Genomic DNA, 12,179 nt, shown 5'->3' with positions numbered 1-12,179 from the left:
TGGCTCTGTCACCCAGGCTGGAGTGCAATGGTGCGATCTGGGCTCACCACAACCTCCATCTCCCGGGCTCAAGCCAACCTCCCACCTCAGCCTCTGGAGTAGCTGGGACTACAGGCGCACAACATCATGCCCGGCTAATTTTTGTATTTTTTGTAGAGACAGGGTTTTACCATGTTGTCCAGGCTGGTCTCAAATTCCTGGGCTCAAGCAATCCACCCACTTACCCACTTTGGCCTCCACAAGTACTGGGATTACAGGCATGAGCTACCGTGTCCATCTGAACCCCATCTTTTTTTTTTTTTTTTTTTTTTTTTTTGAGACGGAGTCTCACTCTGTCGTCCACGCTGGTGGCGCGATCTCGGCTCACTGCAACCTCCCCCTCCCGGGTTCAAGCGATTCTCCTACCCCAGCCTCCTGAGTAGCTGGGACTACAGACGCATGCCACCACGTCCAGCTACTTTTTTGTATTTTTAGTAAAGACACGGTTTCACCGTGTTAGCCAGGATGGTCTCAATCTCCTGACCTCGTGATCTGCCCACCTCGGCCTTCCAAAGTGCTGGGATTACAGGCATGAGCCACTGCGCCCGGCCCCAACTCCATCTTAAAACTAGCAAGGCACATTCCTTGCTAGTCCCAACCCATGGTCATAAGATGCTATGGCTAAAAGAGCAATTTAGTAATGCCTGCAAGGACAAACTCCTACGACAACAAAATGTCCAGATGCTCCAATATTGCCTAACAATATATGATTTAAGATAGTTATACTTACAGGACTCAATGGCTCACGCCTGTAATCCCAGCACTTTTGGAGTCCAAAGTGGGTGGACTGCTTGAGCTCAGGAGTTCGAGACCAGCCTGGGCAACACAGCGAAAGCCTGTCTCTACTAAAAATACAAAAAAATTAGCTGGGCATGATGGTGCACACCTGTGGTCCCAGCTACTTGGAAGGCTGAGGCAGGAGGATAGCTTGAGCCTGGGAGGTGGAGGTTGCAGTGAGCTGAGATCAGGCAACTGCACTCCAGCTTGGGCAACAAGGTGAGACCCTGTCTCAAAAAAACAAACAAACAAACAAACAAACAAACAAAATATATATATAGAGAGAGAGAGAGAGTCATGCTTTGATGTATTTATGCATTAAAATGCCAAGGATAACTTTCTTTAAATCAAAAAGCACTAAATTTTGTTATGCTGTCAGCCCACCCTCATGTAGACATAGCTTAGTTTTTACATAGGTAAGACCCCATATAAAAAGAGTTTAATATAAAGAGGGTGTGTTCCCCCTCTTGCTTTCTGAGGATGGCCTACTCTGTAACTGAGTAGCTTTCAATAAACAATCGCTTCTCACTGCACTCTGCAACTTGCCTTGAATTTCTTCTGGGCAAGATCCAATAACCCTCCCTTGGGGTCTGGATCGGGACCCCTTTACCAGCAACAATATTGTTTCTTGAACTCAGTGGTGGTTATGCAAGTGTGTCCACATTTTAATCATTCATTGAAATGTACACGTACACTTGTGATTTCTGCACATTTCTGTATGACACTGTGCTTCAATTTTACAAATTTTAAGCTCACAACTCACTGGGAGAGGTATATATACAGGGAAATAACTATGGATCCGTTTGGTAAACAAATGTAGAACTCAGCTATCTTGCACTCTTGAAGCAGCTGACTCCAGTGCCGCAGGGGGCTACCTGCGTGCCAATTCCAAGCCCAAAAATCTTCGGCAGGTTACCAAAGTGTGAAGACCCTGACTGAAAAATGGGAGTAATAATACAACTACCTGATATTGTTGCAAGGATTTAATATAACGATTTAATATAACCTATGTAAAGTGGGCAGAAGTGCTCCGCAGGCACAGAGCAGGTGCTCAATAAATGCCAGGACCAAAATACCACAAAACTGTAATTTTTATGAGGAAAAGGATCTTTTCTTCAGTGCTCAACGAGGAAATATTATGGGGCCGTGCGCAATAGCTGACGCCTGTAATCCCAACGCTTTGGAAAGACTAAGCGGGAGGATTACTTAAGCTCAGGAGTTCGAGACTAGCCCGGGGAACATAGCGAGATCCCTTCTCTACAAAAAAAAAATTTTTTTAATTAGCTAGCGTTGCGCGGTGGCCGTATGGTGGCCAACAAGGTTTATCCGAAGCGCGATTATTGCTCATTGAAAACTTTTCCCAATACCCCACCGTGACGACTTGCAATATAGTCGACACTGGCCATTTTTAACAGTCTCTACGGAGACTATTTCAGTAAAAACAAATAAATAAATAAATATGGTGCGCGCCTGTAGTCCCCCCTACCGGCTGGCGCGGGAGGATCGCTTGAGCCCAAGGTTTCCAGCCTGAGCGACAGAGCAAGACACCTTATCTAGAAAAAAAGAAAAAATAAATATTTTGGGTGAAATATCCAGGGCCAGCCTCCTTGGAGAGGGCGCTCTCACCAAGGAGCGTGGCCCAAGGTGCTGGGACGCAGGAAAGACGTCTTCCTGGACCGGTGAATTTCCAGCTCCACAGACTCCGGCCGCGCCCGCACATCAGCCCAGCTCCACTTTCTGCCACCCACGTCCCCTTTAAGACGGAGCCATGACATCATCCCAGACACTGCGCAGCCTACCTTGGCAACGCCGCGACAACTTTTTTCCGGCAGACCTCAATTGGCTGGCCAGCCTCCTGAGGCCCCGCCCCCTTCGCGCAGCCAGCCCCGGGCACCTGCTGTCAATCGGGCCAGGTGGGAGCGATGATTGGCCGCCGGGCCCGCCCTCCAAAAAGCCCCGCGGGGCTCGCGTAGGCTGCAGGCTCGGGGAGGGAGGGGAGCGGCGCCGCGTCGGGAGCCGCCGCCGTCCCGGTCCTCCCGCCCGCCCGCCCATCCGGTCCCTCCTGCAGCCCGCCTGCTGGGCAGGGCCGGCGCGGCCCGGCCATGGAGTCCTACGACATCATCGCCAACCAGCCTGTGGTCATCGACAACGTGAGGCCCGGCAGCCAGGGGGAGGGCGGGCGCCCCGCCCCCGGGGGCGCACGCGACGGCGCAGGGAGAGACCCCCGCCCGCCTCGGCGCGTCCTCCGCTCAGTGCGTGGCTGTCGCCCCCGCCGGGCCGCTGGCTTCGCCCCGGGGGCGCGCGCCCGCTTGGCCTTGTAAGGCCGGCCATGGGGCGAGCCCCCTTGCCTGCGTCGCAGAGCCCCTTCCCCGACCCCTCCCCTAGTCGGGCGGGGAAGTTCAGGAGAGCTTGAGTCACAGCCGGGCGGCCAGGCGGGGACGCGCCCCGGACTCTTCTCAGTTGAGAGTGCGGTTCCTGGGCAGGTTTCGATACCAGTCCCTTTCCGCGTCCTTCGGCCCTGGCTCTGGCTGCCTGGCGGAGGTGGGGTAGCATTTGTCCTTTGCACACTGCTGGCTTTATCTTTGGGGCTGCACCCCGAGGCAACAAATGCAGGATGTTCTGTCACCCACATGTCCACCACCATCTGGTTTGCCTTTTGGCTACTTTGACTTTCTCCTTAAATGCTCCCTGTGCTGAGCAAACATTCCACAGCCAGCAGGGCAATGGAGAGTTCATGGCCACTCTTCCCAGTATCAGCAAGCAACTTGGGGTGATCGTTTGGAAGCCTCAGAGGAAAGATGTCATCAGGCTTCCTGCAGCTTTGTCCTTCAGCAGTGGGGCTCGGCTTGCTTTCGGCTGCCTTAGGAAGATTTCTGGCTTCCGAGCTCTGATATGGGGAGAAGATAAGGGCTGGGATCTTTGAGTCTGCCCCTAGCTGGGTATCTGCGTCTGGTGTGCGGGCCTTGGAGTTTTTGGTAATGACTCAGTTGTGCTCTTTCTGGGATCTGTCTCCCTCCCGCATGACCTCGTGGGGTCCCTGAATGACTGTTTTTGAGTACCCATGTGGGCTCCCTGAGTCACAGCAGGGGATGTTTAATAAGGAGGTTAGCCCTGAGCTTGGGGACGTGCTGTCACACCAGCAGGACGCTGCAGGAAGGAGCAGGCTGCTTCCTTTGTTGATGTGCAAATAACTCGTATAGGCTAATCAACAGGCTTATAAGTTAAAAAGGCTACCGCTCGGCCCCTTAGGGATTCCAGCCCCTCCTGTGTAACTTGGAGATGTTTGTTTCTGCTGCAGACTCAGAGGGTTGCGATGAAGAGTGGTGGGGCTGAGTTGAGAAGCTGATCCCTTCGCTGGGTGGGAGGTTTCTAACTGACCCGTTCTTTGGGGGATCCTTAAGTCCAGCTTCCAGGTGGGGGCAGCGATAGGACCAAGTTCTCCTAGTAGTCTCTGGGAAGCCACTTGAGGGAAGCTGCCAGTCATCCCATGCACCCATTGGTCTTCTCCAGCAGGCCCTGTAGGTGGTCCATGTTCCATGCCTTCTGGGTTCTTGGGGGAGAAGGAAGCTGTTAAAAAAAAAAAAAAAAACCCCACGCAGAGGGGTTTCTTCTAGCTTTTGGGAGTAGCATGTGCTATGGAATCCTCCTGCTGGAGCCAACCATTAGTTGTGCAGAGGAAGGTGCCCTTCGTGGTTTCTCTATCTCTGTATTATTGACATTTCTGGGCTAGCTCATTGTTGGTAGTGCAGGCTCGCCTGTGCATTGTAGGATGTTTAGCAGCATCCCTGGCTTCTGCCCACTAGATGCCAATAGCATCCCCCACTGCATGTCCCCTCTCCCCAGGTGCCAGGCATTGCCAAATGTTGCCAGAGCAGGGGGATACAAAATTGCTCCCAATCTTGAACCATAGGTGTACTTGTAAATGATCCTGGCAGGGTCCCTGGCTTCCTCCTTGGCCTGTCTTGACGGGGCAGCCAGCCCTCTCCATTGTGGGGGACTGGCTTCATCTGGTGGTGCATGTGGGCAGCTAAACTTTGTTTTTCCTTGCAGGGTTCGGGGGTGATTAAAGCTGGCTTTGCAGGAGACCAGATTCCCAAATACTGTTTCCCAAACTAGTAAGTGTGGCTCAGGCAGCAGCTTCAGTCCTTTTGTTTACCTTCTGTAAGAACATTGGCCTTCTGTCACAGGGCTCTTTGAAGACAATTTTTGCCCTGACCTGTATGGAAAACACCAAATTTGTGAGGTTGACACTCTTGAGAGAGCACTGAAAGAACAAGACAAGCGTTCTAGGGTTCCCCTTTGTCTTTGGAGTCTCTCGTTTTGGTCTTGTTGAGCCAGCAAGGAGGAAAAGCAACCAGCATTTCCCTGGGGATGGGGTGTGGTAGCAGCAGCAAGAATAAAGGGAGACACCTCCGAGGGGAGCCCTAAACTCGGAGCAGGAAGAGTGAGGAATTAGATGCACAGCCACCCTTTCCTCCCTGGAAGTGTTTTCTGCCGGGCTTGTTTTCAGACTCTAGAAAATGTCTTGTTTCAGTTAAGAGGGGATCCTTTGCCCTGTATGGTACTGGTGGGGGCGGGAATAAGAGAATTGCAAACCCAGAGAGCCTGGGGTGCCCCTTGCACCCGCCACGAGCCCACTGGGAAAGTTGCCCTTAGGAGCACCTCTTCACAAATCCTGGAGGCTTTGGAATGAGTGGCCTAAAGGCAGGGGGCAGCAGGGGATCCTAGGTCCTGAGTGACAGGCTAGCCTGAGCCCGGCCTGGTCTGGGACAGAGCTAGCATGGTGCTCCCTGTCAAGCTTCTGCATTCCTGTCTGACTGCGTGGGTACAATTAGAGGTTCCTTTGCCTTTAGTGGTAGCTCATCAGATCCTATAGTTTCCAAGAACTGAATCTCTGATCCAGAAGCGCTGGCAGTGGGGTACGGCGCTTGACTGAGTGAGAGCAGGGTGCGCAAGGGAGCCCTGACCCAGCTTCCTGGGGCTGTCCTCCCTCAGTCTGTGGATGGTGACGGCAGCCCTGCCCCACTGAAGTCAGGAGCGTGGGCTGAGTCACTGTGGCTGCAGGAAGCTGACCCTCTGCAAGGGCTGGGCCATGGAGGGCTGGGTTCTGGCACTCAGACACGCAGCTGTCTCTGCTGACCATGCCTTCTGACCCTGAGCTTCTCATCCTGGCTAGGCCCCTTCTCTAGCCCCGAGCCCCATAGGCCCCAGTTCCAACCTGTGCACCCCAGCCACATCCTGGTGTTTGGAGGCCAGGTACCCTCTGGGCAGCTATGGTTGGATTTCAGTTTTTCTGGACACAAGCTCCGCCATGCCCCCTGCCCACCTTGCTGACGTTATCCGTCCTAACAGTGTCGGGCGGCCCAAGCACATGCGGGTGATGGCTGGAGCCCTGGAGGGGGACCTCTTCATCGGACCAAAAGCAGAGGTAACACCGAGGAGCCGGCCTTTCCCTGGGTGTGGGGTCCTCAGTTGCAGGGGAATGGCATATGTGAGAGGCCCATGTTCTTGGGCCTCTGCTGGTGACCTCCCGGGTACCTCCTCCAGGCTCCAGCTGGGAAGTGCTGTGCAGGGGCACCTCCCCCTGAGATGGGGCAGCAGTTCCTTTTCTACGGATCATGGGTAGAGCTCATCATGTCCTGTCTTTTAGAAGCTATTTGGAAGCTACAGAACCAAGAACTGATCAAAAAGTGATATAAGAGTCAGAATCACACACACTTGATGTCTGCTCTAATGAGGGCCATGGGGCCGCCTCTCGCAGTGGAGCCGGAGTGTCCCACCAAGGGGCTGCATGGCCTGATCAGACCCTCAGGAGAGCATGTGTGGGTGTGGGGAGAACAGCAAGCTGAGCTTGGCCAAGGGCAGTTTAGGCGCCTGAGGAGCATTGTGTCGGGTGCTGGGGCATGGGGCATGCATGGTTCTGGGCCCAGAAAGGGGAGGCCTGAGCTGGAGGTGCAGAGGGTGGGGGTCGCGCAGATGGGGTCCGTAGGAGCCGAGGTGGTGAGAGGAGCTAAGTGGTGCTAGGTGAGAAGGGGCATGGCTGGGGGGACATCGAAGGGCAGGTGGAGGCAGCATGTCAGTGCAGACGGAACTGGTGAGGACCGGCCAAAGGGCTAGGGGGAGAGGCGCACGTCAGGTGGCCCAGGAGGGGCTGTGTTGGGCGGCTGCAAGGTGCCAGCGCTGGCCAGAGGGGAGCTGGCAGAGTGTGAGGAGAATGTGGGGGATGTGCCGGCAGTGAGAATGGGGAAGAAGAGGGCCTGCAGATTGCGGGGCACGCTGCCACCCTCTCTGATCCCCCCAGCTGAAGCTAGCTGGGCTCTGAGAGCCTAAGAAGCTGGTGGGCAGGTGAGCCCATGCTGAGTTCAGGACCTGCCACAGACCCTGGGACACCCAGCAGGGGTGGTTCTGGTCAGGGCAGGTGAGGTTCTGGTCAGGGCAGGTGAGGGTCAGCTTCCAGGAGGGCGGAAAGCAACCGCAGAGCAAGGGCCGGGTGCCACACCTCCCTTCCCACCCCACCAGGAGCACCGGGGGCTGCTGACCATCCGCTACCCCATGGAGCACGGCGTGGTGCGAGACTGGAACGACATGGAACGCATCTGGCAGTACGTCTACTCCAAGGACCAGCTGCAGACCTTCTCGGAGGAGGTGTGGCGGCTGCCCCTCCTGCATGCTCCGCATTCTCCTGGCTGTGCCCCTCTCCTCTGCATCCCTCCTCGCCGGGCTCCCACATTTCCCCTTTGCATTTCTAGAGGGCCTGCTGCCTTTCCGTGTGTGTCTGGGTGCGCATGCGTACCCAGTGGCTGCTAGGCAGAATCTTCCAGAGAGCCGGATCTCTGGAACAGTAACTGCCAGCAGATAAAGGGATGGGGCCCTCAGGAGGGGTAGGAGGCTGAGCCGCCTGTGCGCCAGCGGGTGTGGTTCTCTGGAAAGAGCCTTTTAGGGCCTTGCAAGTTTCCTCCTCGGATGTCTACAACTGTCCTGTCCCTTGCAGCATCCTGTGCTCCTCACGGAGGCCCCGCTCAACCCGAGTAAAAACCGGGAGAAGGCGGCAGAGGTGTTCTTTGAGACCTTCAATGTGCCGGCCCTGTTCATCTCCATGCAGGCTGTGCTCAGTCTGTGAGTGCCCCCTAAGCCTGGCCTCCCTGAGTCCTGTCCTCCCTGTGCCATCCTCCTGCTTGCCATGACCAGGGTCTGACTTCCCTGGAAAAACAGCCCCTTGATGACTGTTCCTCTAGGGAGTCCCTCGTATCCTTTCTTCAGACTAGATAATGCAGACGTGCCAGGGTTCCTCCCCTGGGTGAGGAGGTCCCCGTGCCTCAGTGGCTGAGGTGAGGGGATGCTGACCTGGTGACAGGTACGCAACGGGACGCACGACAGGAGTGGTTCTAGACTCAGGGGACGGGGTCACTCATGCCGTGCCCATCTATGAGGGCTTTGCCATGCCTCACTCCATCATGCGGGTGGACATTGCCGGCCGCGACGTCTCCCGCTACCTCCGACTCCTGCTGCGCAAGGAAGGGGTTGACTTCCATACCTCGGCTGAGTTTGAGGTTGTCCGGACAATCAAAGAGGTGACGAGGGGCGAGAGGGTGTGGACACGACCTGGGGTGAGGAAAGGGTGGCACCAAGGCACAGGTGTCCCAGGTGCAGCCTTCTGAGGGCTGTGTCCCTGTCCCCGCAGCGAGCCTGCTACCTGTCCATCAACCCACAGAAGGATGAGGCTCTGGAGACGGAGAAGGTGCAGTACACGTTGCCGGACGGTAGCACGCTCGATGTAAGTGGCCGGGCCTGGCACTGGAGTGGCAGCTGATGCCCAGCCTGGGGGAATGGGTAGCCTGCTTCTCCAGGAAGCCTGTCTGCCTCAATCTTGTACACTAAAGGTGGGGCCTGCACGATTCCGGGCCCCCGAGCTGCTGTTCCAGCCGGACCTTGTGGGGGATGAGAGTGAGGGGCTCCATGAGGTGGTGGCCTTCGCCATACACAAGTCCGACATGGACCTGCGCCGGACACTGTTCGCCAACATCGTGCTCTCAGGTGGCTCAACGCTTTTCAAAGGTACTGTGGCTTGAGAGTTGGTGGTGATGAGACGAGGCCCAGGGCAGCTGGACCCTTAGAGAGTATACCCCTACCCGGAGCCATTTTCTGTTGGCTTTTTGGTGGTGCTCAATGAACATTTTTTTTTTAACAGACCAAAATTTAAAATTAAATTTTGTTTACTCTGTGAATAGAGGAGAAGTTTACACAAGCTCTAAAGTGTACTGTGAGTGTTGAGCAAGGAGCATGTGCGGCTTCATCTCACGCTGCCTCTGTGAGGACGCAGGGCCTGCAGGCAGCCATGGGGCTGGATCATTTCTCAGCCTTGCCCTTCATCCTGGGAAGAGCTGCTGATAGAGGGCCAGCAGTAGCTGGGGGCCCTGAAGGCTGGGTGCGGGAGCTAGCAGCAAGGAGGCCGGGTGCAGACCCCAGGCTCAGCCAGCTTTGTGTTCACAGGCTTCGGAGACCGATTACTCAGTGAAGTGAAGAAGCTTGCCCCAAAGGATATCAAAATCAAGGTGAGGTTACAGAAACTCCCCCTGGGGTGCTAGGGCACTGGCAGCCTTGGCATGGGGAGGAAGGGTTGATGCTGCCCCCAGACCCGCTCACCAGCTCACGTCCACCTAGTCCTGCTCTTCCCAGTGCCGCTGCTGCCACTCCCCAGCTGATGCCTTTGCTGTCAGGCTTCAGGACCTGGGGAAGGTGACCCCAAGGCTGGGAGGATGGCTTCTGGGTGGGGACCCACAGTTAACGTGGCCACTTCTTCCCTCTAGATCTCGGCCCCGCAGGAACGGCTGTACTCCACGTGGATTGGGTGAGGCGGGGCTCAAGGGAGGGCTCTGGGAGGAGATCACTTTACCCTGGATGCTCCTCCCATGGTTGGCCTAGGCCACTTGGAGGTGGGTGGATTTCCCTCCCAAATTAGGGAAATGGAACTCTGAGCGCCCGGGAAGGTGGTTGGCTCCCTGACAGGTCCACAGCAATACTATCCCTCCATCCCCACAGCGGCTCCATCCTGGCCTCGCTGGACACTTTTAAGAAGATGTGGGTGTCCAAAAAGGAGTATGAAGAGGATGGCTCCCGTGCTATTCATCGCAAAACTTTCTAGTGCCCAAGGAGGGTGGGGCATGTTGGGAGAGGGGGAGGGAGGGGAGCCAGAGCCTTTAACCCTTTTTGGTCTGGGCTCGTATACTAGGCTTAGGGTCCCCTGCATGCCCTGAACCCCTGGGTGGGCGGCACAGCAGTGCCCCCCTGCAGCCTTCCCCTGTACACACACACGACATGCACACACAAGTAACATTGAGCTGCATGGACAGGAGCCTTGAGCTGGCGTGTGGGAATTAAGCGCCATGTCAGGCTGTTGTGGGTATCCCCCTGGCAGGGCCAACTGGGCCTGTGGTTCTCTGCTCCGACTCTCAGGGCTGCCTCCCTGAGCTCCAGGGCCAGAATGCCTGGATGCCTGGGTAGCCAGTTTGGGGAGTGGGCTGCAAGGGGCAGCCAGCAGCTCCCACTGGTGTGTCAGTGCATCCATTGCCACCTCCTGTTCGTGACCTGACAGGGTGACACAGCCCCTTTCACACTCTGTCCTCCTATCTTCCTGGGTAGATGCCCTGGTGTAGGGCTGAGTACTGAATGGTCTTCCATCCCCAGCAAGGGGGTGCAGCCCAGGGTCAGGCCCTTCAGAGCCAGGGCAGAGGATGCACGGTGGCCAGAGCTGCTGCACTATCCTTTTCAGAGCACTTCATCCACTTGCTCCTCCCTCTACCCTTGGCATCCTGGGTGGGAAAGGGTTGATGCTCACCATTTATTGAGGGGAAGCCACTTAATAAGGAGTCAGACTTAAAAGGGGGTGGGGGATATTTTCTTACCTCACCCAAGAAAGATGTCGTCACTTTTGCTGTGGCCAGGGCCCCACCTCCCTCTCTCAGATATGTACAATAATTTAACACGGTTGCCTGAAAAAGAAACTTTTGTAAATGATTATAGTAATAATTATGGACAAGGCCCAGTGTGTGGCTGTGTTTTCTTGTGACCCTCTGTGCTGTTGTTTGCTCTTCCATCCCTGGGGACTTTGAGAGAAAGGACCAGAGCGAATGCAGCAAGGCACTGGCTCTAGCTCAGCAGTGTGAGGGTTTCAGTGGTTGGTCCGCCAACATGGCACAAAAGGCCTCAGGAGGCTGGGCTCTCACCCTGCAGCATAATTCCCTCACCTGTTACCTCCCTTGCTGCAGTCCACCAGGGGAAGTAGAACCAGGCTACCTTCTTTGCCCCCGGACCCTGGACAGGCCTGTTTGGGCACCTCTGCTAACCCCATTCAGCCAGGGCTAAGGCTGGTGGACACCAGCAATGATGCAAGCTCACACCTTCAGACAAGTCAGGATGGGGAAGGCAGGGAGAGGCAGAGAGGCTGTGAGCTTAGCCAGGCCCTAGAGGAATAGGCAGAAGAGCAGGGAGAGGAAGGGCAGAAGGAGCAGTGAGGAATTAGGGTTTGGAGAATGTGTGCTCTTTACTTCCTTAAGTGTTTGAGCACCTACAGTGTTTCCAGGATGGTGCTGTGTGTTTGGGGCCAATGGTCAACAAGTTATATCCTTGCCCTAACAAATACACACGTCAAGGGAGTAAGACAGATGGGCCATTTTAATACAGAGTTGTGGGGGCCAAGGCGTTAGGCATCTAGCCCAACAGGTGGGTCAGGCCAACTTGCAAGGGCCCAGAGGTTAGCCAGAGAGGGGGAAGGCATTCTACGCAGATGTGAGAGCTCAAAGAAGCACCTGGGACCAGTGGGGCTGGAGAGGAAGGCAGGGACCCAATGCCCAGTCAGCAGGGAAGGGTCAGTGGTCTGTGGCCATTGTGTGAGATGAACCAAAAAGGTGGGTTGAGCTGGCACGTGGAGGATTGTTAGCTGTGTCCTGGGAGATGGGTGGCCAGCCATAGAAAGATGGTGACCAGAGCAGTGTCTTGTAGGCAGTTGGGGTTTGTTGGAGGGCCGAGGGCAGGCCCAGGACTGAGGAGATGAGGTAGGAGTGGGGAGAGTACTGAGGCCTGTCTGCCAAGGCGTTTTGTGAGGCTTTGTGATCACAAGGCAGTTATGCTTGCACTGGCCCTCAAAGGGAAAGCAGAATTTGCACGGAGAACTCTATGTTAGGGCACCCTCCAGACCAGTTCTTCCCCCAGGGGTCTGTTAATGGCACCACTGGCTCCCTGCCTCCCAGGTTAGAGCCTTATCCATCGACACTTTCCTCTTCCCTGTCTCTCCCACTCTGTCAGTCACCAGGTTGTGTGGTTCTTCTGTAGTACCTTTCCCACTGGTCCTTTCTTTTCCAGCACAG

The 12,179-nt window shown here is 55.6% G+C and overlaps 1 protein-coding gene and 1 non-coding gene across 4 annotated transcripts; both read left to right on the top strand.

Annotated features, from left to right (window-relative positions):
* Positions 1–2,102: 2,102 nt before the first annotated feature.
* LOC129031036 (U4 spliceosomal RNA) lies at positions 2,103–2,243 on the top strand. The gene has a single exon (XR_008500913.1). It is a non-coding gene; the product is annotated as a U4 spliceosomal RNA (small nuclear RNA).
* A 538-nt stretch (positions 2,244–2,781) lies between these two features.
* ACTR1B (actin related protein 1B) lies at positions 2,782–10,854 on the top strand. Of its 3 annotated transcripts, none has more exons than XM_063649127.1 (11): positions 2,782–3,068; positions 4,867–4,931; positions 6,169–6,244; positions 7,336–7,461; positions 7,808–7,932; positions 8,171–8,387; positions 8,498–8,590; positions 8,697–8,871; positions 9,307–9,368; positions 9,624–9,664; positions 9,856–10,854. In XM_063649127.1, exons 1-11 carry the CDS (start codon positions 2,919–2,921, stop codon positions 9,956–9,958), a joined length of 1,233 nt encoding a protein of 410 aa, XP_063505197.1. In that variant the 5' UTR covers positions 2,782–2,918; the 3' UTR covers positions 9,959–10,854. The 3 variants fall into 3 exon arrangements, with proteins under 3 accessions (XP_063505197.1, XP_054331894.1, XP_063505198.1); XM_054475919.2 differs by having other exon boundaries at positions 2,802–2,966; XM_063649128.1 differs by lacking the exon at positions 4,867–4,931 and having other exon boundaries at positions 2,802–2,966.
* The last annotated feature ends 1,325 nt before the right edge of the window (positions 10,855–12,179 follow it).

Source organism: Pongo pygmaeus, chromosome 12, assembly GCF_028885625.2.
Source record: "Pongo pygmaeus isolate AG05252 chromosome 12, NHGRI_mPonPyg2-v2.0_pri, whole genome shotgun sequence".
Classification (NCBI taxonomy): domain Eukaryota; kingdom Metazoa; phylum Chordata; class Mammalia; order Primates; family Hominidae; genus Pongo; species Pongo pygmaeus.
This window is presented reverse-complemented; position numbering and strand designations above follow the sequence as displayed.

Excerpts from the sequence above, each read along its gene's own strand:
- ACTR1B (XM_063649127.1), top strand. The coding sequence starts at position 2,919 with ATGGAGTCCTACGACATCATCGCCAACCAGCCTGTGGTCATCGACAAC. Across the intron at positions 3,069-4,866 it reads CTCGGCGCGTCCTCCGCTCA|GGTTCGGGGGTGATTAAAGC; the intron begins GTGCGTGGCTGT and ends TTTTCCTTGCAG. Across the intron at positions 4,932-6,168 it reads AAATACTGTTTCCCAAACTA|TGTCGGGCGGCCCAAGCACA; the intron begins GTAAGTGTGGCT and ends CCGTCCTAACAG.